Source organism: Cetorhinus maximus, chromosome 24 (genome assembly GCF_964194155.1).
Source record: "Cetorhinus maximus chromosome 24, sCetMax3.hap1.1, whole genome shotgun sequence".
Lineage (NCBI taxonomy): Eukaryota > Metazoa > Chordata > Chondrichthyes > Lamniformes > Cetorhinidae > Cetorhinus > Cetorhinus maximus.
The window spans coordinates 2358772-2382964 of record NC_135902.1 but is presented as its reverse complement, the minus strand read 5'-3'; the positions used below and the strand labels follow the sequence as shown (position 1 = coordinate 2382964).

General features: G+C 44.0%; 1 protein-coding gene across 11 annotated transcripts in view; it reads left to right on the top strand.

The window, feature by feature from the left end:
* The window catches only part of LOC144699607 (rho GTPase-activating protein 44), a 342828-nt gene that overhangs the window by 187500 nt on the left and 131135 nt on the right, over positions 1-24193 (top strand). Inside the window, exon 1 of one of the 11 annotated variants that reach the window (XM_078570664.1) lies at positions 11300-11325. The exons of the other annotated variants lie outside the window; for them this stretch is intronic. Within the exon in view, the coding sequence (XP_078426790.1) occupies positions 11303-11325 (23 nt within the window). The 5' untranslated portion in view covers positions 11300-11302. Of the gene's footprint in view, positions 1-11299; positions 11326-24193 lie in introns of those variants that run through there. 11 annotated transcript variants of the gene reach the window in all.

Below are 24193 nucleotides of genomic sequence, written 5' to 3'. Positions count from 1 at the left end.
GATTTTCTTGTAACTGTACACTGGTCGTGTCCCAGTGGTGGCAACTATCGCCCAGTCAGGGTTCAAGTCCCACTCCAGAGCACAAAATCTAGGCTGGTACTTTAGTGCATGTACAGTAATTCCTCACTTAATGTCCTAAATGCATTCTTTACAAGGACAAGTTTAAACAAAACAACATGAAGTGAACCAGATTTTCCCATAAGAACTAATCTATAAACAGGAGTTAGGTTCCCCGGTGAGTCTCTCCCCCGATCCCCAGTGAGTCTCTCCCCCGATCCCCAGTGAGTCTCTCCCCCGATCCCCAGTGAGTCTCTCCCCCGATCCCCAGTGAGTCTCTCCCCCGATCCCCAGCGAGTCTCTCTCCCTGATCCCCAGCAAGTATCTCCCCCGATCCCCTGTGAGTCTCTCTCCCTGATCCCCAGGGAGTCTCTCCGCCAATCCCCAACGAGTCTCTCACCCGATCCCCAACAAGTCTTTCCTCAGTCTGCAAGTTCCCCTCCAAGTCATTCACCACTTGGAAATACATTGTCGTTCCTTCACTGTCGCTGGGTAAAAATCCTGGAACTCCCTCCCTAACAGCACTGTGGGTGTACCTACACCACATGGACTGCAGCGGTTCAAGAAGGCAGCTCACCACCACCTTCTCAAGGGCAATAAGGGATGGGCAATAAATGCTGGCCTGGCCAGCGACACCCACATCCCATGAATGAATAAATTTTTTAAAATCCCTGTTACCTGGTGTGGAAACAGCGAATCAATGGTTCTTTTGGACATTTGCAGTGAGTCGGCAAATGGGGCAGCGAGTGGGAGGGGAGCAGGACACGAGCAAGACAGCGAGCGAGACAAGTAAGGCAGTGAGCGTGGGGGTAGCAGGGCAGGAGCGAGGCAACGAGCGGGACAGCTAGCTGAGCAGAGACCTGGTTGTCCGGTGGGCAGGGCCATTGGGACAATCAGACTGTAAGCGGTTAGATTATTTGAGAATTCAGTGGTTTGGTGGGCGTGAGGGTCAGGAATTTCAGCCCAAGAGATGGAGGAAAGTCTCAGGGATTATATCACATTCCGAGTGGAGCAGCATTGGCTTGTTTTCTGACAGAATGTCTGGAATGTGACGCTGGGCGGTGCCACATGTATCCACAGACAAGCTGGCATTGGAGCTGATTTGCTTTGTTGTTTCCATGGTGATACAAAGTTCAGCATGTGTAAGAACCTTGCAATGAACTCCGGCAGAAGGGGAATTGGGAAAGATGTTTGTGGGCGTCCGTTGGTTTTGGCATTGGAACAAGGAATGGGTTTAGGCCAGGAATTGGAGTGATACGATCTCACCACCGTGGGGTGATTTTGTTTTGACTGGATAATCAGCGTAAAAATACCTTAGCTCTGGAAAGAGCGTGGTGATGAGCTCCCAACATAACTTTATCATCAAGAACCTTCTGTCAATCACAGTGCCACCTATGGGCATTAGAGACACTACTGGGAAATGTTGACACAAGAAATGGGTTTTCCCTGGGAGTTTTCAGTGTAATGTCACTATCCAAACAGCGTCTTTAAAGAAGGAAAGGCACATTTATTGAATGCTTTTCGTGACCTCAGGACATCCCAAATCACGTTACAGATAGTGAAGTATTTTCGAAGTGTAGTCACTGTTGTACTCTAGGAAGTGCAGCAACCAATTTGCACACAGCAAGATCCCAAACAGCAATGAGACAATGGCCAAGTAACCTGATTTAGAGACGTTGGTTGAGAGGTAAATGTAAGCTATGACATCAGGAAGAAATCCCCTTGTTCGTCTTTGAAATAATACCATCAGATCTTTTACACCCACCTGAGAGGGCCTTGGTTTAATAGCTCACCCAAAAGACAGCATCTCCAACAATGCAGCACTCTCTCAGTACTCCACTGCAGCATCAGCCTAGATTTTATACTCAAGTCTCTGGAGTCGAACTCAAACCCAAACCCTCTTGCTCAGAGACAAGAGAGCTATCAACTAAGCAACAACTGTCGTATATAATAGATGGTTTTAAATTGTGGTGCGGGGAATACTGAAATTTTCACAGGTCCATTTTTGCTGTTGCTATGCAATTCTTACCTTGTGATCCAGAAGATTAAATTATTTTAAGCAGTTGTGTTTACTTTAAGTTGTGTTTAATGGTGGAGGATTGTATTGTGTGAGCTGTCTCTCACCTCAGATAAAGTCCATAAAATGGAAGGGTTACATTCACAAGAGTTGCGTTGACCCAAAACTTGTTTCACCAGTGAACAGAGAGAAAATATTTTTAGAATAAAAAATATCCAAGTTCATTATCAGCTACTGGTATAAAAAAGGAGTTGCAATTAACACTTTGCCTCTGTACAAGAGGCTGTGAGTGTAACCCTGCCATAGAAGATGTAAATACAGGCAGACATCTCTTCAGCTCCTCCACAGGCTGCCTCATGGGAAAGTGGTGCTAGTGAGGTAACTGCTGATGACACAGCAACTGTGAAAATAGGAGTTTTATTTTTTGCCATTGTTATATGATGCACTTGGTCTAAGTGGCATTTTACTGACGCTTCAGATGGACAACAGACCATAAATCCATAATATCCTTCCATGCTCTTGATATACTTTCCAACCCGGCACATGGCAGTTTTGCAATTTTCTATACAAACTCATAATCTATTGGTGTCTTCCAGTTCACATAGGGAGTCCAAATCACTATGGCAACATGCACTTTTCCATGCATGTTATGTTCTGAGGCTATGGATAGTAATGGTAGAGGCATTGATGGCAGAAGCACCAACATTCTTACCATTACACGGCTGACCAGGAATCACTCCCACTCTTACCGCCTGCCATTGCAAGGTTTTGCAACCTGTTTGGCTCCGTTACAAATGCACCATCTTTGGCCATCAATCCTCGGGTAGGACTCAAATCTGGAGCTTCTGGCTCAGAGGCAGGGACACTACCCACTGGGCCACAAGCCCTCCACGTTCATAACCTACTGTACACCTACAGTACACCTGTCATACCATTTTCTAGAAGTAAGCCATTAATCTTATTTTTAAGACTGAGCATACTCCATTGAGAATTTAGGGCAGAATGTTACCGCCCCTCTCACTGGCGAGATTTTCTGGTTCTGCCGAAATCAATGGAGTTTTGAACGGCCCTGCCCCCTGCCGCAATGGGGCTGTAAAATTCTTCACTTTGTGTTTGGATTGTGGATAATCTGACCTGTGCTTTTCATCCTATTTCCCTTGGCCTGAGAATTTCCAGTTGTAAAGCTACCACAGCCCAATCTAAGAAGTATCGGGATTCGAGCTGTTTTTGTTGGGTGGCTGTCTGTCTGCACCAACATTGTTAGTGCGTTACTGAAGACATCCTTCCAATCAGAAACTTCAGGGGAGATGATGGCATTGTTGCAACGTCATGGGACCAGTAATCCAGAGCCCTGGGATATTGCTCTGGGGACATGGGTTCAAATCCAGTTATGGCAGCTGGTGGAATTTGAATTCAATGAATAAATCTGGAATATAATTGGTAATAGCGACTATGACACTGTCATAGATTGGTGTAAAACTCATCTGGTTCACTAATGTCCTTTAGGGGAGGAAATCTGCCATCCTTATCTGGCCTGGTCGACATGTGACTCTAGACTACAATGTGGTTGACTCTTAACAGCCCTCAACAAAGGGCAGTTAGGGATGGGAAATAAATGCTGGCCTTGCCAATGAAGCCCACATCCCATCAATGAATTAAAAAAATTCATATGTTTTGTTTCATTCAAAGAAAAAAATACATACATTGTGTGAAATTATTGTACAGTTTTGTTACATAGCACTTTAACTCAATGACACACTGAAGCTATTACTGCTTCCTGGGAATACACATTTTGGGTTTCAATAACAACAACTTGCATTTATGAAGCACCTTTAACATAGCAAAATATCCCAAGAATCTTGGACTCATTTTTATTTCATTTGCACATGCTTACAGTTTGTGATCAAAGTAAATTTCCACACAGCCACTTTCCTCATGTGATGTGGTTTTGGACAAACAAGTAAAATAATTGTCGTTTTCTTCACTTCTGTTTTTGTGTAATTTTGAAAGGAATTTTTTGTTTAAAAGCCTGTTACAAACACTGCCTCCTATTGATGTAGACCAGTTATCCTGTCAGTGACCTGACTCAGAAAGCTTCCAGTAAGTCACCATCGGGACGGTGATGCAGACTGACTGCCCTGTCAGTCAAAGTGATATCGCAGAAACATTCACCTCACTAGACAAAGCAAACCTTGACTTCTTCTCTGCTCTATTTCTATCCCCCTTGTGTCTTTGCCTGAAGATTTATGTTCACATATGACATCCCTCTATCTCTTCATTACATTTTTTTACACTTATTTTGGCATGATTTACTTCACTTTCTCTGTACATTTGACCTTGCTTGTTCCTCCTTTTATTCATCATCATCATTTCTTTGCTGTGCTCGAGTTGATACAGGAAAGACAGAAGCTGTGTTCCATGAGGGGTAACAGAGGACTGTGAATACATTATGAAGCTTTAGTTCAGTTGCAGGTTAGATGATAACACAAGACAAAGAAAGAGAAAGGCCTTGCATTTTTATGCCTTCATGTCCTCAGGATGTCTCTTAAGTGTCCCACAGCCAATGAATAATTTCTGAAGTGGAATTGTTTTATGCAGGCAAACAACACTTTACTAATCTGAATTATTAAGTTTGTGCTACACTCCAATACCCACTCTTATTCAGCTACTATCTTACATAATTGAGTTTAATTTCTGTTGTGCATTGGACATCACATTGGCTAATACATTAATATACATTCTTACAAAAGGAAAGTACTGCAATAAAAACAGAAGATGCTGGAAATATTCAGCAGGTCTCACAGCACCTGTGAAGAGAGAAACAGTTAACAGGCAGCACCTTCTCCTCTCATTGGTGGTGAGCTTGGAGGTGGGTAGGGCATGTAATTTGGCAGGATGACGGGTACCTGAACCCCGCCGCCCTCCCACCTCTGCCAGGATTAAGCTGTGGGTGAGAAGGGCCCATGTTTGACCTTCCCACCCCACCGCTTATTGAGGCCCTTTAGTGACCATCTATTGAGAACTTTAGGGTCTCGTCCCACAGCTGCCGGTATTAACCCAGAGGTGGGCAGGCCTGTGGTCATGAAGTGTGCACGACAGGTAAAACTGTGTGGCCAGCTTGTCACTTCCGGCTCGGAAGGGGGATTCCCTCAATCAAAGGCACTCAGTCCCTGATCAAGGGACTTGACATTGGAAAGGGGAGTGCCATTGAGAGCCACCCCCCCTGCCCTTGGTGCCGACCCCCCCCTACACCCTTCTCCCAAAGACCCCCACCCTGCGAACTCCACTACCCCACTCCGACATTACATATCTGTGGCCTGGGTCGCTCTGCGATCCTGGGACTCCAGTAGGTGTTTTTCCTGCAGCAGCCACCACCTCCTCATGCGGCGCTGCTGAGCACAAGATCTGCCAGCCTGTGATTGGCTGGTGGCTCTCGGGTAGGTGAGGCCTCTGCCCCCAGGGTCTTGATTGGTTGTAATTTGGTGGACCTTCTTGAAAAGGGGCAGCGTGGGTCTCTCACTGGCTCTCCAGCTGGCAGGCAAGACCCCTGGCGCCTCAATAACATTCCGCACAACGTTCTAGGCCTGTGGCCTTTCACCAGCACCTCTGATGAAAAGTCACAGGTTTGAAAGATTGGGAAGAATTTAATGCCCCTTCTGCCCCCACCACCCCCCTCTTCCCCCCTCCCAACCCCTCCATGGAGTTCAGAGGCGGGGCAGCCATTAAAACGACAGGAAATACCACATTTCAGGAAGAGGCGTCATGCGCAGTTTCTCACAACAGAAACATCTGGTCTACCTCAGAATGATGAAATTTCAAGTAGGAGCCACAGACATTTTTCGGTAGAATAATTATATTTTTGTGTTCTTGGCTGCAATAATTATTTTAACACATCAGTTCTGTAGCCTGTGTTTGATAAGCTTGTCACTCATGTGCTGCATTTAGGGAGCTGAGTAGAATGTTAATGTTGTGTTTAGCTTCCCAGAGATTTACTTACACGCTGAACTCACAAAAATTGCATTACAGGTTAATTTTTAACTTTGCGTTTTTGCAATTTCACCATTAACAAGAAAAAACACAGTAAATCCCTGGAAGTCCTTAGTTTGAGGCTTCTGAAAGCAGCAGGTCAATAACAGCAGACAGGATTGATGAAATTCATCATCGCCTCCAGTGTATCAGCTCAGCCTTCCGCCAACTGAGGAAAAGGGTATTTGAGGAGCAGGATCTCAAACCCAATACTCAGGACATGGTTTTACTGGGACAGCAGTGACCCCCACACACCTCAATTTGAGTTCTACAGCAACGTCAGATAACCAGCTCCTCATCCAAGGGGCCATTACTAGAAAGTAAGAATTGGTAGGCTCTTTGATCTTGGACAGAACCACAACTAAAGCTCAACCCTGTCCAACATCCACACATTCACTATTCTGTGGGTAACAATCCTAGGTGGAAGCCCTTGCTGTTTATCTCACCCTCTGGCTGAGGCATTAGATATTTGGTGTCACTGTAATCTTGGTTGAATGAACTATCCTGGGACTTTTGATTTCCATGGCTAAATGTTGCTCAAGGTATTGCTTCTACTCCCTGGGTCATTGGGGGATCTAAACCAAGATTTTTTTTAATGCATTACCTGCAGCGCTGTCGCCTTCAACATGTTCTGGAGATGGGGTGACTTTTACTTTATTTCTGTAATTTCTTTCTGCAAAAATATATTCAGGGACAAAAATTGTTTTAAAGCTTCTAAAATTCACTTTGGCACCTGTTAGAGTTTGCCAAGCTGTGTGGGGGAAGGAGTGCGAGGTGTAAACGAAGCAGAGAGAAGCTGAGTTTGGAGGCACGAGGCAGACTCGATGGGCAGGCGATAGCGTGATCCAAACCCAAGCTATTGTTTAATTGGAGGGCAAAATGGGCATGTCGCAGCATTGTAGGCAGGACTCCGTTTCAGATCTGTGACACCTTATTAAGTTCATTTATTACCCATCTTAATTGCCCTTGGGAAAGTGATCATGACCTGTTTTTTTTGAACTGCTGCAGTCAGGATAGTGAAGGTACTCCCACCATGGTGTTAGGTAGTGAATGCCAGGATTTTAATCCAGCAACATTGAAGGAATGGTGAGATCTTTTCAGTCGGGATGGTGTGTGACTTTGAGGGGAAATTGGAGGTGGTGGTGTTCCCATGCTCACCTGGCCCTGCTTGATGGGTAGTAGTTGTGGGCTTGGGAGGCACCGTCGAAGGAGTCTTGAACCAAAGAAACCTTAACTCTGTTTTTCTCTCTCCTCAGATGTGGCCAAACCTGCTGAGTATTTCCAACATTTTCTGTTTTTATTTCTTGACTATAAACCTTCCATTACAACACGCTACCTATTAAATCCTGATTACAACTCATGAAAAAAAAATGAGAGGCGTTCAATCCTTGATGGAAAGAAACCTTGATCAGAACTAATTTGCTGATCTCCTTGCTTACCATGTAATGGTATGTACCTTCCACATGACAGAATCAGATTTCACACAACATAAAGAATTATGACAGTCTGTAACTCCAGCTATCAAAATCCATAATTCATGTGTGCTGCATACACAAGGTCACTTGGATTCCTACAAGAGCAAAAATGCCCCTGAAACTCTTATCATTCACAGTGTTCACATGAGTACAAACATTGACATGATTACAATTAAACATGAATTATATTTCACATTCAGCTTCAAGTAACTGGCCTGATGTTATTGTTACAAAAGCCATGAGAACTTGGGAAGATAACAGTAAAATGTTTATTCCAGGCTTGTCCAGCCTTTTCGCATGTGGTGTTGGGTGGGGGGTGGGGGGCACATTTCAATTTTTCTCACATTCGGGGAGCTGATGAGCAAACTTCAGAAAGATAAGGTTTGACGCAACATTAAACATGAATTTCAAAAAAATGCTGGCGTATGAAAAGGAACAACTTGCTGAAGAAAAGGAATGTCACAACAATAAATTGTAATTTTTAAAAATGAGTAATAAATAGAGATGGCCATTAGAGAATGTGTCCAGCTCACTCCCAGCCTCAGGGTGCTCACTCACTGACCCTCACCCAGTGTGAGAGTGGGTGAGAGTGCCTATTGGTATATGGGGGTGAAGGTGGATGAGAACCCAGAGACTGGGAGTGAACCAGACACACAATCTCCTCTCCCTCTCACTAACCCCCCTCTCTTACCCACCCACCCCCCTCACACTTACCCACCACACACACCCATCCAGTCAGTCACCCTCACACCCACCCACTCAGCCATCCCGTCATACCCGCCCACTCAGCCACCCTTCACATACCCACCCACCCACTCAGTCACCCCCACCCACTCAGTCACCACCACACACACCCATCCACTCAGTCACCCTCACACCCGCCCACTCAGCCACCCTTCACATACCCATCCACCCACTCAGTCACCCCCACCCACTCAGTCAGCACCACACACACCCATCCAGTCAGTCACCCTCACACCCACCCCCTCAGCCACCCCCTCACACCCACCCACTCAGCCACCCTTCACATACCCACCCACCCACTCAGTCACCCCCACACACTCACCCACCCACCCACTCAGCCACCTCCTCACACCCACCCACCCACTCAGCCACTCCTCACATACCCACCCACCCTCACACCCACCCAGTCAGAGGGGGAGTGGGGGAGGGGGTAGAGCAGAAGAGAGTCCTGAGGCCTAGTGGGGCCCGAACATGAGTGCCTGCTGAGGGGGACACCAAGAAGCAGAAGTCCTCTGGGAGAACCAGGGGAACACAGGGAGAACACAGGCCAATCCGGGCAAGAGCACCAGGAGTGGGGTGAAAGTGGCCAGAGCCAGGGGAAAGCGTGGTGAGTGGAGGCCCCGAGCCCTCCAGAGTGTCTCTATTTTCACTAACTGCTGCTCCTCCACTCAGCCTGTTTCTCTCTCATGTTTGCAGCAAATGCAGGAGAGAAAGAGGCTGGGATTGGAGGAGCAGAAACCCCCCCTGCAGAACTCTTTAAACTCACTGACCCCTCTTACCGGTATTTTCAACAATCACTCCATGGGCCACATAGAGGGGCCTCTTGGAGCCCCTGGGTGTGGGTTGGACAAGCCTGGTTTATTGCATGTGGACAATATTTTGAGACATTGATTAAGTTTAATTAATTAGAATGTTGCTGGGACCAATGAAACCACGTTCTCCTTTTGGTGACAATGTGAAGCACTTTTCACAGATTGCTATCGCACATCCTCTGTTTTATGGTCTGTGTATCTTGCTATAAGCTGATGCTGTCCTTTTCCTTAAGCTCGAGAACATCTCGCTGCCTGTTAAACTGACAAGTGTGAGATTGTACTTGGGATTTTCACACATTGTGCAGACAGTGAAATTACTAGCTATAGTTGTAGAATAAATTAACAACATCTTATAATTTATCACCATTTCATGTTGACAATTTGCTGCCATGGTGAATGGGTTAGTGTTTTGCCCCTTGTTATTCGGCCTCATCGGAGAATCTTGCCCCAGGAAATATTTCTTCTTGTTTTTCGTGTTGGAGATGCCAAGGAGAACATTCTAACGCGGGAATGTTGTAAGATCGTTTATTTCCGTGGGCCAAGAATCCACAGCTGTGATCACTTAAGAAAAATACTAGGATTAGGAAACAAATTTGAGGCACATATGTGACAACAAAAACATCCCTTAATTTTAAAAAAGGAATCATGTTACCATATAATAAAGATAAATGCGCTCACAGATGCTAAAAACGAAATACAGAATCATTCACTGTTGCTTTCACTCTCCCTTTGAGCTGTGACTCAAATCACTGGTCCTTCCTTTGCTGGTCTTACATTGCTGCCTCTTTCAATTCAGCCAACCTGCCCTTCTGCCAGCCAGATTCTGGGTGTTAACAAGCATTCCTCTAAATTGCCATGTTCACGATCGTTGTGCTTGATAAGCTTTTTGAGGACATAGGACAGCCTTCACTGTGCAGCTGTGATACTATTTAGCCCATTTTGTATTGATGTGAAATGCTGCATTCATCGCAAGTGCACATATCCTGGGTGTACCAATGCTCATGAACTCAGTGATGGGCAAGAGCAGAGTGGTTGAAGCTGATTCGGTAGTAATTTTCAAAAGGGAAGTAGATATTTACTTGGGAAATTAAAAATTTGCAGGGCTACGGGGAATGAATTAGACTAATTCAAAGACATGAGCATAATGGTCCTAATGGCTTCCCTCTGTGCTGCATGATTCTATGATACTCTGCTACTGCTGATCGAGCAAGTTATAGTCAGCTAATCCTGAAATATAACAAAATCCTTCAGTTCTTAGGAGTGAAAGCACTGAAGATCATGAACCATGAATAGACAAAATTTGTTTTAGAAGATTGAGAATATGTGCTTGAGTTGGATCTTTTAATTAGCATATTTGCATTCCTAGGGTTGGAGTAATTTGTTGGGATTATCTTTGGATCCATTTTTGACTATGATCCAGTGAAGCACATTGGAATGTATTTCTATATTTGAGGCACTCTTTAAATGTAAATTGTTGCTGTTCATGTTACTGACGTCGGGGTCCAATAAAGTTTTGTGTTTCTCTGTTTTGGTTCTCACAGTATAAAAGACACTGTGAAAGCCCTATACTCAGAGGAGAGTTAATTATACTCCATCGATAAAATGTTGTTCACAATCTGGGCAGTACTAGGATAGAAGAACTCTTCAAAACTTGTGATGAATAGACCATAAGAATCATATAAGTGTTGAAGCCTAACACATAATTAGCTTTGTAAATAAATCTTTTGGACATGGATTTGCCGTATTGAGTATAGAATAATCACCAGATAATTCACAAAGAGATTTTCATGAAAAACGCCTCTGCTTTTTAAAAAAAAATCCCTGCTGTATTTGTACTCTGTGGCACCCTGGGGTCTGTTTACAACAAGAAAAGAGATCATTTCTAAAATAAAAGCAAAAAACTGCGGATGCAGATAATTTCACCCTGGAGGACTACGAAACTTCCACAAATTGATGACAATTTGTGCAGCTTTTAAGATTTGTATGTGTTTGGAATAACCACAATCCAAAGAAGGTGAACATGTGATTTATTTAAGATTTAACAGGAAACTGACCTATTGCTGCAAATCATTAGGTTTCTGTCCCCTCTTTGTGATAGGATTTTTCCAATGCTGCGATTGCCGTTGGAAGGTGCAATCACTTGTACAGCTCTACCAAGGACAGGCACAGGCATGATGAGCAGAATGACCTCCTTGTGAGCTGTATCATTGTGTGATTTTCTACTTTGAAATGCAGTTCCTAATTCTTGATCCCCAGTATTTGGAAATATCAAACAGCGAATTGGAAAACGAGATTTACGGTATTAAAAGTACAGCTCACCACCACACTCTCAAGGGCAGTTAGGACTGGGCAGTAAATGCTGGCCTAGCCAGTGATGCTCATATCCCGTCAACAAATATAAAATAAAATTGTCACATTCTCATTGGGTGCCAAGCACAGCAGTATGGAGAAACTTTCATTAGCAGAATGTTATTCATTAATTTAGAATTGGCATTCTTCGTATTGATAACTGGGTATTTTTGCCTTCAAATTAAATGCTTCCACATTAATATCGATTGCAACTAAAATTTCTGCTCAGCAATACTTAACATCAATAAGAATAATTATGCCTTTGCACTTTATACCTGTAAGGAATTCGGGCGTGATAAATAATCAACAGCAAGACTGTCAAATTGTAGCAAAGTGGAAAGATTTATTAAGCATAAGATATGACCTAATAAAATAGACCAGCAATTAGCACATCTTAACTGGTGATATTTCCATTTTAGCTATGGACAATGGATCATGCAAAAATCTGGACTGGATTTGTCTTGTAGGCTTCTCAAACTTCTGTGGTTTCTTCAAACTTCTGTAATCTGCTTAGGCTTCTGTAGTTCTTGGATCCTGGGTAGAAACAATCCTTTTTGGATCCTTCTTCTCTCCAGTGCAGCATACATGGTTTCGACCTCCTTTCTTGTACACTAAGCAGTTAATTAGTCCTCTTCCTTACAAACCATTTCAGCCAATTGACCAGTTGCCAGAGCACAAAATTGATCTTTAATTGGTCCCTGCCACCTGGTGTTAGCTCCTAATCTATAACATTCCTAAGTATGAGAATTGTCACACGTCTGACACATTATTGTTATCAGTGATGGCAGTATGTGGAAACATTCATTAACAGAATGTTGTACATAGAACTCCAATTCTAAAACTATGTTTCAGTAACTGGGTATTTTTGCCTTCAAATAAAATGTGTTGCAACTAAAATTTCTGCTCAGCCATATTTAACATCAACGAGGATGATTGTGTCTGTGTGTATTACACCAGAGTAACAAATGGAGGAGCAAGTGTACAGTGAACCAGTGAGCAGGTGGTGTTGAAGTAGGTGTGTTGGTGGCAACACATTGGCAAATCTAAAGTCACATGATAGGCCAGTATCTTGGTCAACTACAGAAATACAGTAGCAGTGAAATGATATTACTGTGAGGAAATACAGCTCCTTCCAGGTGGTATACAATTGATAAAATTCCACTCAGTATGAATGTTATATGGAATAAGTAAACTTCTAGGTAACTCCAGTAGACATTTACTGTTGCACATCCTGCTTTACATTACTTAGAATTTGATTGTTCAGAAACACCTGACTCCAGTACAAATAACACTCAAGGCATTTACTTGGAGAATTACAGTGATTTATGTACAGCATTTATGAACCATGATTGACTGGATCTGTTAATGTAATCAGTAATGTGAATGGTTTGCTTGAAATAGAGTCTCTTGGAGCTTAATTGGCATAAGTAGGTCTTTTTCTGGTTGGCAGGATGTGATGAGTGGTGTGCCACAGGGATCAGTGCTGGGGCCTCAGCTTTTTACAATTTGGCTTGGACGGAGGAATTGAAGGAATGGTGGCTAAGTTTGCTGACAGCACAAAGATAAGTAGGAAAGTAAATTGTGAAGAGGAAGTAAGGAGGCTACAAAGTAACATAGATAGGTTAAGTAAGTGCACACGAATAGGGGAGAGACCTCATCCTGAGAGGGACACAGCCAGAGTGAGTGTGGGTATTGGCAATTTGGTGCACAGTGGGAATTCGGTGCAGAGGGGAAGAGGTGCTCTTTGCATTTTTTCCTTGCTATCCAACTTCTTAAATCTTCAGAGAGTGGTCTTGCCCTGCTGCAGTAGTAGAGGCTACAAGGGAAAGGAAAGACTGGTAAGTAGTGGGTAAGGTCAGGTAAGCATTTGCTACTTTAATTGCTTATACTTTAAGGTCTTTTTGTGGTTTATAGTTTGTATATTCTATAGTAACGAGGGTCAGGAAAGAAGAGCCCTAGAGTAATTGATTTTAAAAGGTTTAATTTAAAGGGATAAGTCATGGCAGGAGCACTCAAAGCCGTGGTGTGCTCCTCGTGCTCCATGTGGGAAGCCGGGGACATTTCCAGTGCCCGGGACCAGCATGTGTGCAGGAAGTGTGTCCAGCTGCAGCTCCTGGAAGCTCAGGTTTCAGAGCTGGAACGGCGGCTGGGGACATTGTGGAGCATCTGTGAGTCTGAGAGCATCGTGGATAGCACGTTTAGAGAGGTGGTCACACCGAAGCTGAAGGGACTTGAGGAAGGAAGGGAATGGGTGACCACCAGGCAGTCCAAGAGAAACAGGCAGGTAGTTCAGGAGTCCCCTGGGGTCCCGCTCGCAAATCAGTATTCCATTTTGGAGGCTGATGAGGGCACTGGTTCCTCCAGGGAGTGCAGACAGAGCCAAGCTTCTGGCACCACAAGCAGCCCGTCTGTACAGGAGGGGAGGAAGGGAGGAAGAGCAATAATAATAGGGGATTCTAGAGTCAAGGGAACAGATAGGCGCCCCTGTGACCGTCAACATGACTCCAGGATTGTGTGTTGCCTCCCTGGTGTCAGGGTCCTGGATGTCACTGAATGCTGCAGGGCAGCCTGAAGGTGGAGGGTGATAAGGCAGAGGTCATGGTACATGTTGGTACCGATGACATAGGACGAAAGAGGGATGAGGTCTTGCATCAAGAATTCAGGGAGTTAGGCAGTAGACTGAAAAGCAAGACCTTTCGGGTTGTAATCTCTGGATTACTCCCAGTGCCACGTGCTAGCGAGCTCAGAAATAGGAGAATAGTGCAGATGAATACGTGGCTTAAGAGTTGGTGCAGGAGGGAGGGTTTTAGATTCCCAGATCACTGGGACCATTTCTGGGGAAGGTGGGACCTGTACAAGCGGGATGGTCTACATCTGAACCAGAGCGAGACTAACATCATTGCGGGAGGGTTTGCTAGTGCTGTTAGGAGGAGTTTAAACTAATTCGGCAGGGGGAGGAGAGACAGAATGTTAGCAGAATAGGGACACATCATAATACAGTAAAACAATCAAGTCAAAGGGAGTACAGCTGCATTAAGTTTCAAGGGAGTAAGGCAAGGCTGGATGGCCTCTACTTTAATGCCAGGAGTATTACAGGTAAAACGGATGAGTTAAGGGTGAGGATTGACACGTGGAATTGTGAAATAGTAGCCATCACAGAGGCATGGTTGAGGGAAGGGCAGGATTGGCAGCTCAACATTCCAGGATATAGAATCCTCAGTCGACGCAGGAGAGGGGGTAAAAGAGGAGGAGGCATTGCATTATTAGTGAAGGAGACAGTTACTGCAGTGAGGAGAGATGATATCTTGGAGAGGGCATCGAATGAAGCTTTGTGGGTAGAGCTTAGGAATAAAAAAGGGGCAACCACATTGTTAGGTGTTTATTATAGACCCCCAGATAGTCAGTGGGAAATTGAGGAGCAAATATGTGTACAATTTCTGGAGGTGTGTAAAAATAATAACAACAGGGTAATTATATTAGGTGATTTCAACTTTCCCAACATTAATCGGGATAGATATAGTGTTAAGGGCTTGAATGGAGTGGATTTCTTGAAATGTGTACAGGAGAACTTTTTAGGTCAATATGTAGAGTGTCCAACAAGGGATGGCGCAGTGCTGGACCTAATTCTAGGGAATGAAGCCAGACAGGTGGCTGAGGTGGTGGTGGGCGAGCATTTTAGTGATAGCGACCACAACATGGTACAGTTTAAGTTTGTTATGGACAAAGAAATCAACAAGTTGCAAAAAAATGTTTTGGATTGGGGGAGAGTGGGTTTTAGTAAAATAAGGCAGGATCTGGCCAAGATAGACTGGGAACAGCTACTTGTGGGGAAATATACAGAGGAACAGCGGGGGGTGTTCAAAAAGGAAATGGGGAGGGTACAGTCTCAACATGTTCCCTCTAGGGTGATAGGAAGGAGTAACAAGCCCAGAGAACCATAGATGACCAGAGATATTCAGGATATGATGAGAAGGAAAAGAGAGGCTTTTAGCAGGTACAATGGAAGCAAATCATCGGAGGCATTAGTGGAGTATAGAAAGTGCAGGGTGGAGCTTAAGAAAGCAATTAGCAGAGCAAAGAGGGGATATGAGAAAGCTCTGGCTGGTAAAAGTAAGGAAAATCCCAAGATATTCTGTAAGTATATCAATGGGAAGAGGATAACCAGGGAAAGAGTAGGGCCCATTAGGGACCAAGGGGGCAATCGATGGATGGAGCCAGAGGACATCGCTAGAGTGTTGAATGAATACTTCACATCCGTCTTTGCCCAAGAGAATGAGGATGAAGGTATCGAACTCAGGGAGAGAGACTGTGAGGTTCTTAAGCAAACTGATACAGGGAGTGACAAGGTAGTGGAGGTATTGGCAGACTTTAAAGTGGACAAATCTCCAGGCCCGGATGATTTGTGTCCCAGACTGCTGAGGGAGGCAAGGGAGGAGATCACAGGGGCTCTGACCCAAATTTTTAATTCCTCTCTGGCCACGGGGGAGGTGCCAGAGGACTGGAGAACAGCTAATGTGGTTCTGCTATTTAAGAAGGGTTGTAGAGATAAGCCAGGGAACTACAGGCCAGTGAGTCTCATGTCAGTGGTAGGGAAACTATTGGAGAAAATTCTGAAGGAGAGAATCTATCTCTACTTGGAGAGACAAGGTTTGATCAGGGATAGTCAGCATGGCTTTGTCAGAGGGAGGTCATGCCTAACAAATTTGATTGAATTTTTTGAGGTGACCAGGTGTGTAGATGAGGGTAGTGCAGTTGATGCAGTTTATATGGATTTCAGCAAAGCCTTTGACAAAGTCCCACATGGGAGACTTATAAAAAAAGGCAAATGCACATGGAATACAGGGTAATTTGATAAGGTGGATTCAAATTTGGCTTAGTTTTTGGAGACAGAGGGTGATGACAGAAGGATGCTTTAGTGACTGGAAGCCAGTATCCAGTGGCGCACCACAAGGATCTGTGCTGGGTTCCCTATTGTTCGTCTTTTATATATAAACAACATAGATGACTATGTGGGGGGTAGGATTAGTAAGTTTGCGGATGACACAAAGATTGTCCGGGTGGTTAACAGTGAGGTTGAGTGTCTTGGCTACAGGAAGATATAGACGGGATGGTCAAATGGGCAGATAAGTGGCAGATGGAATTTAACCCTGAAAAGTGTGAGGTGATACACTTTGGAAGGAGTAATTTGACAAGGAAGTATTCAATGAATGGCATGACACTAGGAAGTTCTGAGGAACAAAGGGACCTTGGCGTGTGTGTCCATAAATCCCTGAAGGCGGAGGGGCAAGTTAGTGGGGTGGTGAAAAAGGCACATGGGACACTTGCCTTTATCAGTCGAGGCATAGATTACAAAAATAGGGAGGTCATGTTGGGAGCTGTATAGAACCTTGGTGAGGCCACAGCTGGAGTACTGTGTGCAGTTCTGGTCGCCACATTTTAGAAAGGATGTGATTGCACTGGAGGGGGTGCAGAGGAGATTCACCAGGATGTTGCCTGGGATAAAACATTTAAGTTATGAAGAGAGGTTGGATAGACTTGGGTTGTTTTTGTTGGAGGAGAGAAGACTGAGGGGCGACCTGATCGAGGTGTACAAGATTATGAGGGGCATGGACAGGATGGATAGGGAGCAGCTGTTCCCCTTAGTTGAAAGGTCAGTCACAAGGGGGCATAAGTTCAAGGTGAGGGGCAGGAGGTTTAGGGGGGATGTGAGGAAAACCTTTTTTACCCAGAGGGTGGTGACAGTCTGGAATGCACTGCCTGGGAGGGTGGTGGAGGCGGGTTGCCTCACATCCTTTAAAAAGTACCTGGATGAGCTCTTGGCACGTCATAACATTCAAGGCTATGGGCCAAGTGCTAGTAAATGAGATTAGGTAGGTAGGTCAGGTGTTTCTCCCGTGTTGGTGCAGACTCGATGGGCCGAAGGGCCTCTTCTGCACTCTGTGATTCTGTGAAGTGGCCAAAGATTTGGCAAATGGAGTATAGCTTGGGAAAATGTGAAATTGTTCATTTTGACAGGAAGTAAAAAATAGAATCTTATTATCTGAATGGTGAGAGATTGCAGAGCTCTGAGATTCAGAAGGATCTGGGTGTCCTAGTGCATGAATCATAAAAGGTTAGTGTGCAGGTACAGCAGGTAATTAGGAAAGCTAATAGAATGTTATCAATTATTGTGAGGGGAATTGATTACAAAAGTAGGGAGGTTATGCTTCAGTTATACAGGACATTGGTGAGACCACATCTGGAATATTATGTACAGCATTGGTCTCCTTATTTAAAGAAAGATGTAAATGCATTAGAAGCAGTTTAGAGAAGGTTTACTAGACTAATACCAGGAATGGGCGGGTTGTCTTTTGAGGAAAGGCTGAACAGACTAGGCTTGTATCCACTGGAATTTAGAAGAGTAAGAGGCAACTTGATTGAAACCTTTAAGATCCTCAGGGGTCTTGACAGGGTGGATGAGGAGAGGATGTTTCCGCTTGTGGGAGAATCTAGAACTAGGGGTCACTGTTTAAAAATAGTTTAAGACAGAGATGAGAAATTTTTCTCTCTCAGAGGATTGTGAGTCTTTGGAACTCTCTTCCTTAAAAGGCAGTCGAAGCAGAGTCTTTGAATATTTTTAAGGCAGAGCTAGATAGATTCTTGATTAACAAGGGGGTCACAGCTAATTGGGGGTAGGCAGGAATGTGGGGTTGAGGATACATTCAGATCAGCCATGATCTTATTGAATGGTGGAGCAGGCTCAAGGGGCTGAGTGGCCTCCTCCTGCTCCTAATTCTCCTGTTCTGATTGAAATTGACTATTGATATTCATTGTTGGACATTGCAGTATTTCAGTGTGAGTGAACATTTCAGCTATTCAGTTCTTTTGACTTTAGTTGAAGATAATCAGATAAGATCATCTGACATTCTACAGTTTGCAGCTACTGGCGTAAGATGCAAAGTGAAAATATCCATCGCAAAGGTAATTTTCTTCAATACATAACTTGTTCTAATTAAATTTTTAAAACTATTTCCTGAGCTGTCAACACATAAACGAAATCGAGCAGATGTTGTAAAGGTTCATAGACTAAAGTACACGCAGTCTAAAATTGAATAATTATTTTTCTAACATAAGCTTTGAGGCAAGCACCTCTGAGCTTTTATTAAAAATAAAAAAATCCCCCTGTAAATACATAAGCTAATGTGAGTTCATAGGGTTAATTATGTTTGTAAAGAAAAGTAAAAATTGAAAATGAGTTTAGCCCACTAGGATGATTTAATATTGATGACATGAATTTGGAGGTCTCTCCAGAATCTGTGGCAGCATTTGTATTATGACTCACATTAAATAATGTATGCAGTGATATGACAGATTGACGCTGCTCTGGTTTACAGCAGTGTGTTGGAAACAAATATTTAATGCATTAAATTCACACTTAAACAATTACTGAATTCACAGTTTTTTTAACATATGCTGGGAATAGCCTATTCAATTATGCAAAAATAATACCCTGAACTTAAAATAAATAGTATGTGGCTAGAAAATGTCATTACACTTACTGGAACTTTTTCAACTGAAACATATTTCAGCAAGATTTCAACTTAGTTTATATGGTAATTATGGGATTTAAGTTAAAGATCAGATCAGCGATTGCAGCCTAGGTGGACTCAGTGTTCCAAAGTGAAAAAAAGGCATTGCAAAAGCTTAGATGCTACATTTTATAAAGAAGTGAAACATTATTTTAGATTGAGTGCAGTTGCAAAATTCCGACAATACTGCATTGTGACAAGCCTACTACAGACAGTTGTGATTTTGACCCTTGCCTTTATCAACTCAAGTGGGGAAGATTCCCTCTGGCTGCCAAGTGTTCATAGTGCGAAGATTTTCTATATCTGTTCTTCCCAGGAAACTCTACAAGCATTCCAGCAGTATCCATTTACAATTTTGTTTGAAGTAATTATCAGTGGAGTTCTTCCCACTATGCTGCAATCTCGCTAATGTCGAGCCGAGGAAACACCCGGACCCCCAACCCCCACCAACACCCTTGTGAATAACTTTGTGTTTTCTGCTCCATTTAATAAAACCCATCCAAAACTTCTTTAAAAATTAAAACATGATCTTCCTGGAAGCACAGAATTGAATGGGTTCTGGGAGATTCCTTTCAGAAACGTGTCACTGATGTAAAGCTGAAGCATCTGTGTTCATCAAATTCCTCATAGGTCTCACTTCAAAGGATATCCCTTAGAGCCAACTGTGTGAAACATGTAGATACTTCACAATTATAATATTTCCCTCTGGCCTCCCTTACTTTAATGTATTTGTCAAGAGAACTTGCATTTTCAGTTAACCACTGTAAATATATTTGGTTTTTATCTTTTCCAGCACTGTTTAATCCTGATGCTTTTGTGTGAAATTTAAAATTAGTGTAAGTAAAAAGAAAATTGATTGTTGACTTCTGCGCCACATATTGTTGCTAAGATACCCACTCGTTGAAGTCGGATGGGTGTCTACCCTACTTAAGATCTTCTCCGTCCAAATTTTTCCCTTGCAGCATCACCTTCAGTCCTTTCTATTCTGCTGTCACAACATGATCTGCTATCCTTAGAGGAAAGTTAGCAATGCACATACACATCTCTGTTATTCCACTTTGAACTCTGCAGAAGCTCTATTCTTCAGCTGATCCTATTGCACAGAGATTCTGTGTGCCCTTGGTCCATGATTTATTGGCTGTTAAAGAAAACAAGCTCCGGAGGATTTACATTATTGATGCTACAACGATTAAAGCTGTCTTTGAATGCAAGAGAAAAACATAGATAAGAGGAAGGAAGGCCCCCAGGCATCCACTGTTTAATGATCAGCTATCCTACCTTAGGGATAAAACTGAGAAAAATATCCCAAGGAGAGGTCAGATTGCAGGTTACCCTTAAGGAATACAGGCTCTGATGCAGCAATAATTAAAACTTTTGACTCTAAGTAACACTCCATGCAGCATTCCACCAATCGGGGAAGAAGCAGATATATCGGTGCTTGTTTCTGATACTTCAATCTTCAATGGTGACACTCAAATCCCTAAACATTTAAACCAAGGAAGCCAACAGAATGTTGATCGACATAGCTGAAGTAGAATTTCAGTTTGATTGACAGCTCAAAGAGGTCATTAAAGGATTAGCTGTCTCTGAAATGGGGTTCTGAATACAAATGTTTGTTTTTTATAAGGGATTAAGTATTTGAGGGGATTTAAATGTATTAAATGGGCTTTAATGAAAAGGTGCAGTTTTTTTATATAATGAAGTTTATAATAGATATTTAGAACTTTATCTTATTTCATCTCAGCATGGCTCCTGAGGTCTACCCATGGTACGTACTGGGCGAGTTGGCAAAGGGTAGTGGGTGTAGGGTAAGAGTTGGTGCTAAGTTGGCATAGGGGCTATAAGAGGCCATGATGGTGGGCCCTGATGGGTGGGGGGGCATGGGTTGGCATGTTGGCATATATAGGCATGGGGGTAAGGGGGTGTGAAGGGTGAGGGCTAGAGGGCCTAATGTTTGAGAAACCAACTGGGACAAAGTCCCAGGAAACTGAGGCACACCTTTTAAACAGTCCGCCTTGGCACTCAGGAGCCCCTGTGGCTGTCCCCAATCTGTGTCTCTGTGTCTGGGGCTGGCAGGCCTGACTCCATCCTGCATGCAACCAACACCCCCCACCTCCCCGCCAACGCCCCCCGCCCCCCACCCCTCCCACCCCCAGCCCCCAGAACAAAGATCCCGCCATTCGGGGCACTATTTCCCAAGTTGGTTATGATGAGTTGGGACATTCCCCAGCTCTACACACCAGCCACAGTGGAGAAAATCCAGGCTCTAAACCTTTGATTCTGGAAAGGGGGGATTTGAGAGGTGATCATATATACAGTAATAAATGGCATGGCAAAGTTTAGGCAGGTATTATTTTAATTAAACAGTTGGGGTTTGAATAACAGTAAAATGTAACATTAGGACTGATATCAACAGGTTATTCTTCAAGCAGAGAGCGAATCAACACCTGGAACGGGCTTCTGTGCAGAGTGGTGAAGACAGAAATCATGAATTATTCAAACTGCAATTAGACTCTGCAATGGAGGAAATGTAGGATTCATCTGGATGGCTGATTCAAAATGGGCCAAATGGCCTTCCTCATCTTGTAGTATCTAATCGGCCGTCACTACCTCCTGGGTGTCTTAGAGAGCTGGAGAGCGGGGCCATTGTCACAGGGTTTCTGAATCAAGGCAGTTTTATAATCAGTGGTTTTGTATCATTCAGGAGATAATATTGTTAGAAAGAAAGAGCTTAAATTTATCTTCCCCCTTCCACAACATCAGGGCTTCCCAAAGCTCTATAAAGCCAATTAAGTGCTTACAAAATGCAGTCGCTGTTGGAAATGCAACAGATAATATTGCACAGAGTGAGGTTCCACACAGCAGTGAAAGTAATGACCAGATCATCTGGATATTGTGTTGGTTGCAACTTTGAAGGGCCAGCCTAGGTAACGTAGTCAAGTCTCTAAAGTGGGGTCTGAACCCACAACCATCTGGATTGTAGGCAAGAGAACATCAGTGAGCTAAAACTGACACCTTGATTCACACCAGAGTTGATTGCAATACATGGGTGGTTGTGATGATCACAATAGGAATAAATCCTTGTTAATTCTTGCTAACAGCAGAAAAGTAACTGCACAAGGCATATAGTATGCAACAATATTTCCACTGCGCAGCCCTTCCCTTCTATTCCCTCCCTCAGAAAGCAATTCCCACATGGATACTGTGGATACCATGGATATCCAACATTAAAAATAAACACTCTTTATTTCCAACTTACCGGAAATGGGAGCAAAATTAAAAAAGTTTTCTAAACATTTCCCAATTTAGCTGAACTACGTTAACCACAGTCTACTACTAACCCTTAGACTGGAGAGGAACCATTAGGAAAAACAGCTTGGGAAAAGCCAATACTTGTGGTGTCTTCCTGTTGACAAAGTGTGCTCAGCACGGCCTCATTATAATAAACACATTCTTCCGGGAGAAGGACAAATACAAAACCACATGGAGACATCTGAGGTCAAAGCACTGGCACCTCCTGGGTTATGTCATTGTTCGAGTCAAAGATCTAAGTGATGTCTGTATCACTCGATCCATGTGGGAGACTGATGCCTGCTGGGCAGATCATCAACTTGTTCAATCAGTTATGATCATCCACCGAGCATCAAGACATCACAAAACACAAAAATCCAAGAGGAAGAAGATCAATGTCTCAGATCTAAAGCAACCCAGCCAGCGAGGAACTCCAAATGCAACCCACAACCAATCTGGAAAAAGGTCAGTGTCCAGACCATTGCATTTGAGCACCATCTCCACCAGGACTGGTTCAATAAAAACGATGCAGAACAATGTGACCTCCTGGAAGAAACCCAGGCAGCATTCACCGGCCGGAACAACCCAGGAAGACAGCAATCGAGCAGCTCGAGGCTGACACCCAGAGGCAAATCCGGAAGATAATGGACACTCGTGGAGGGAAGAGAAAGCCCGAGAGATCCAAAAATATGCTGACCATCGTGACATGCATAGCTTTTTTAGAAGCCACCAGGTCAAATAGACAAAATCCCCTTCACCCACAGCATGGTGTTTCTCTTCTTAAGGATGACAACACCATTTGTCATCGCTGGAAAGGACATTTACAATAACTTCTCAGCTGAATCCACAGTGGCAGCTGATACTGTCCAGGCTATGGCCCAGTACCTGTGGTGGATCCATGGGTGAACTACCATTGATGGGAGAGCTGCAATCAGCAATCAAACAGATGAAAAGCAACAAAGCCTGCGGCCCTGATGGTGTTCCAGCCAAGGTCTTCAAAGCTGGTGGACTTATTCTCACATCAAGCATCCACGCACTCATCCTATAGATTTGGGAGGAAAAAGACCCTCACGCCCACACCCCACTGTCGCCACCAACCCCCCTCCCCCCCCCCACCGCCCCCCTCCCCCCACCTGCCATCCTGACTTCGGGAATGCGACAATTGTAACTATCTTCAGGCAGGGAGATCAATCACACTGTGGAAACTATCGAGGTATTTCCCTCCTGTCCTTGGCAGGGGAAATCCTGACGTGTATTCTCCTGAATCACCGACTTCCTGTGGCTGAGGAACTCCTCCCAGAGACACAGCATGACTTTAGACCTTCCAGATGGCGTGGTTTTTATTGCCAAGAGAAAAGTTAAGAACAGCAGCAGGAACTCTTCATCACATTTATAAACCTGACTAAAGCACTTAACTCCATAAATCACAAGGCCCAGTGGATTGTGCTGCAGGGATTTGGATGTCCAAGAAACTTATCACACTCCAGGGGCAGAATTTTCAGTTTGATGTACAGGGGTAGGGGAGGGGTGGGGGGGGTTCCCGCACGTCAGTGTGTAAAATGACAGGTGGTGACATCGGGCAAGTGTCCGACATCACCGCGCGCCATTGCGATATTTCGCTGGGTGGGCGGGCGATGAAGTCCAACGCGCGTCCGCCATTAATTAACAGGCTAGTTAAGGCCCTTAATTCATCAATCGACAGTGATTTTCAGGCTCCCGTGCGATCTTCGGGTCGGCGCACAGGCGCAACGGGCAGGCGGGTAAGAGACTTTTCTATGAACCTCATCCACAGGCGGGATAAGAGGGCTCAGTGGGGTCGTCAATCTGCTTTGTGGCGTATTTATTGGAGAAAGT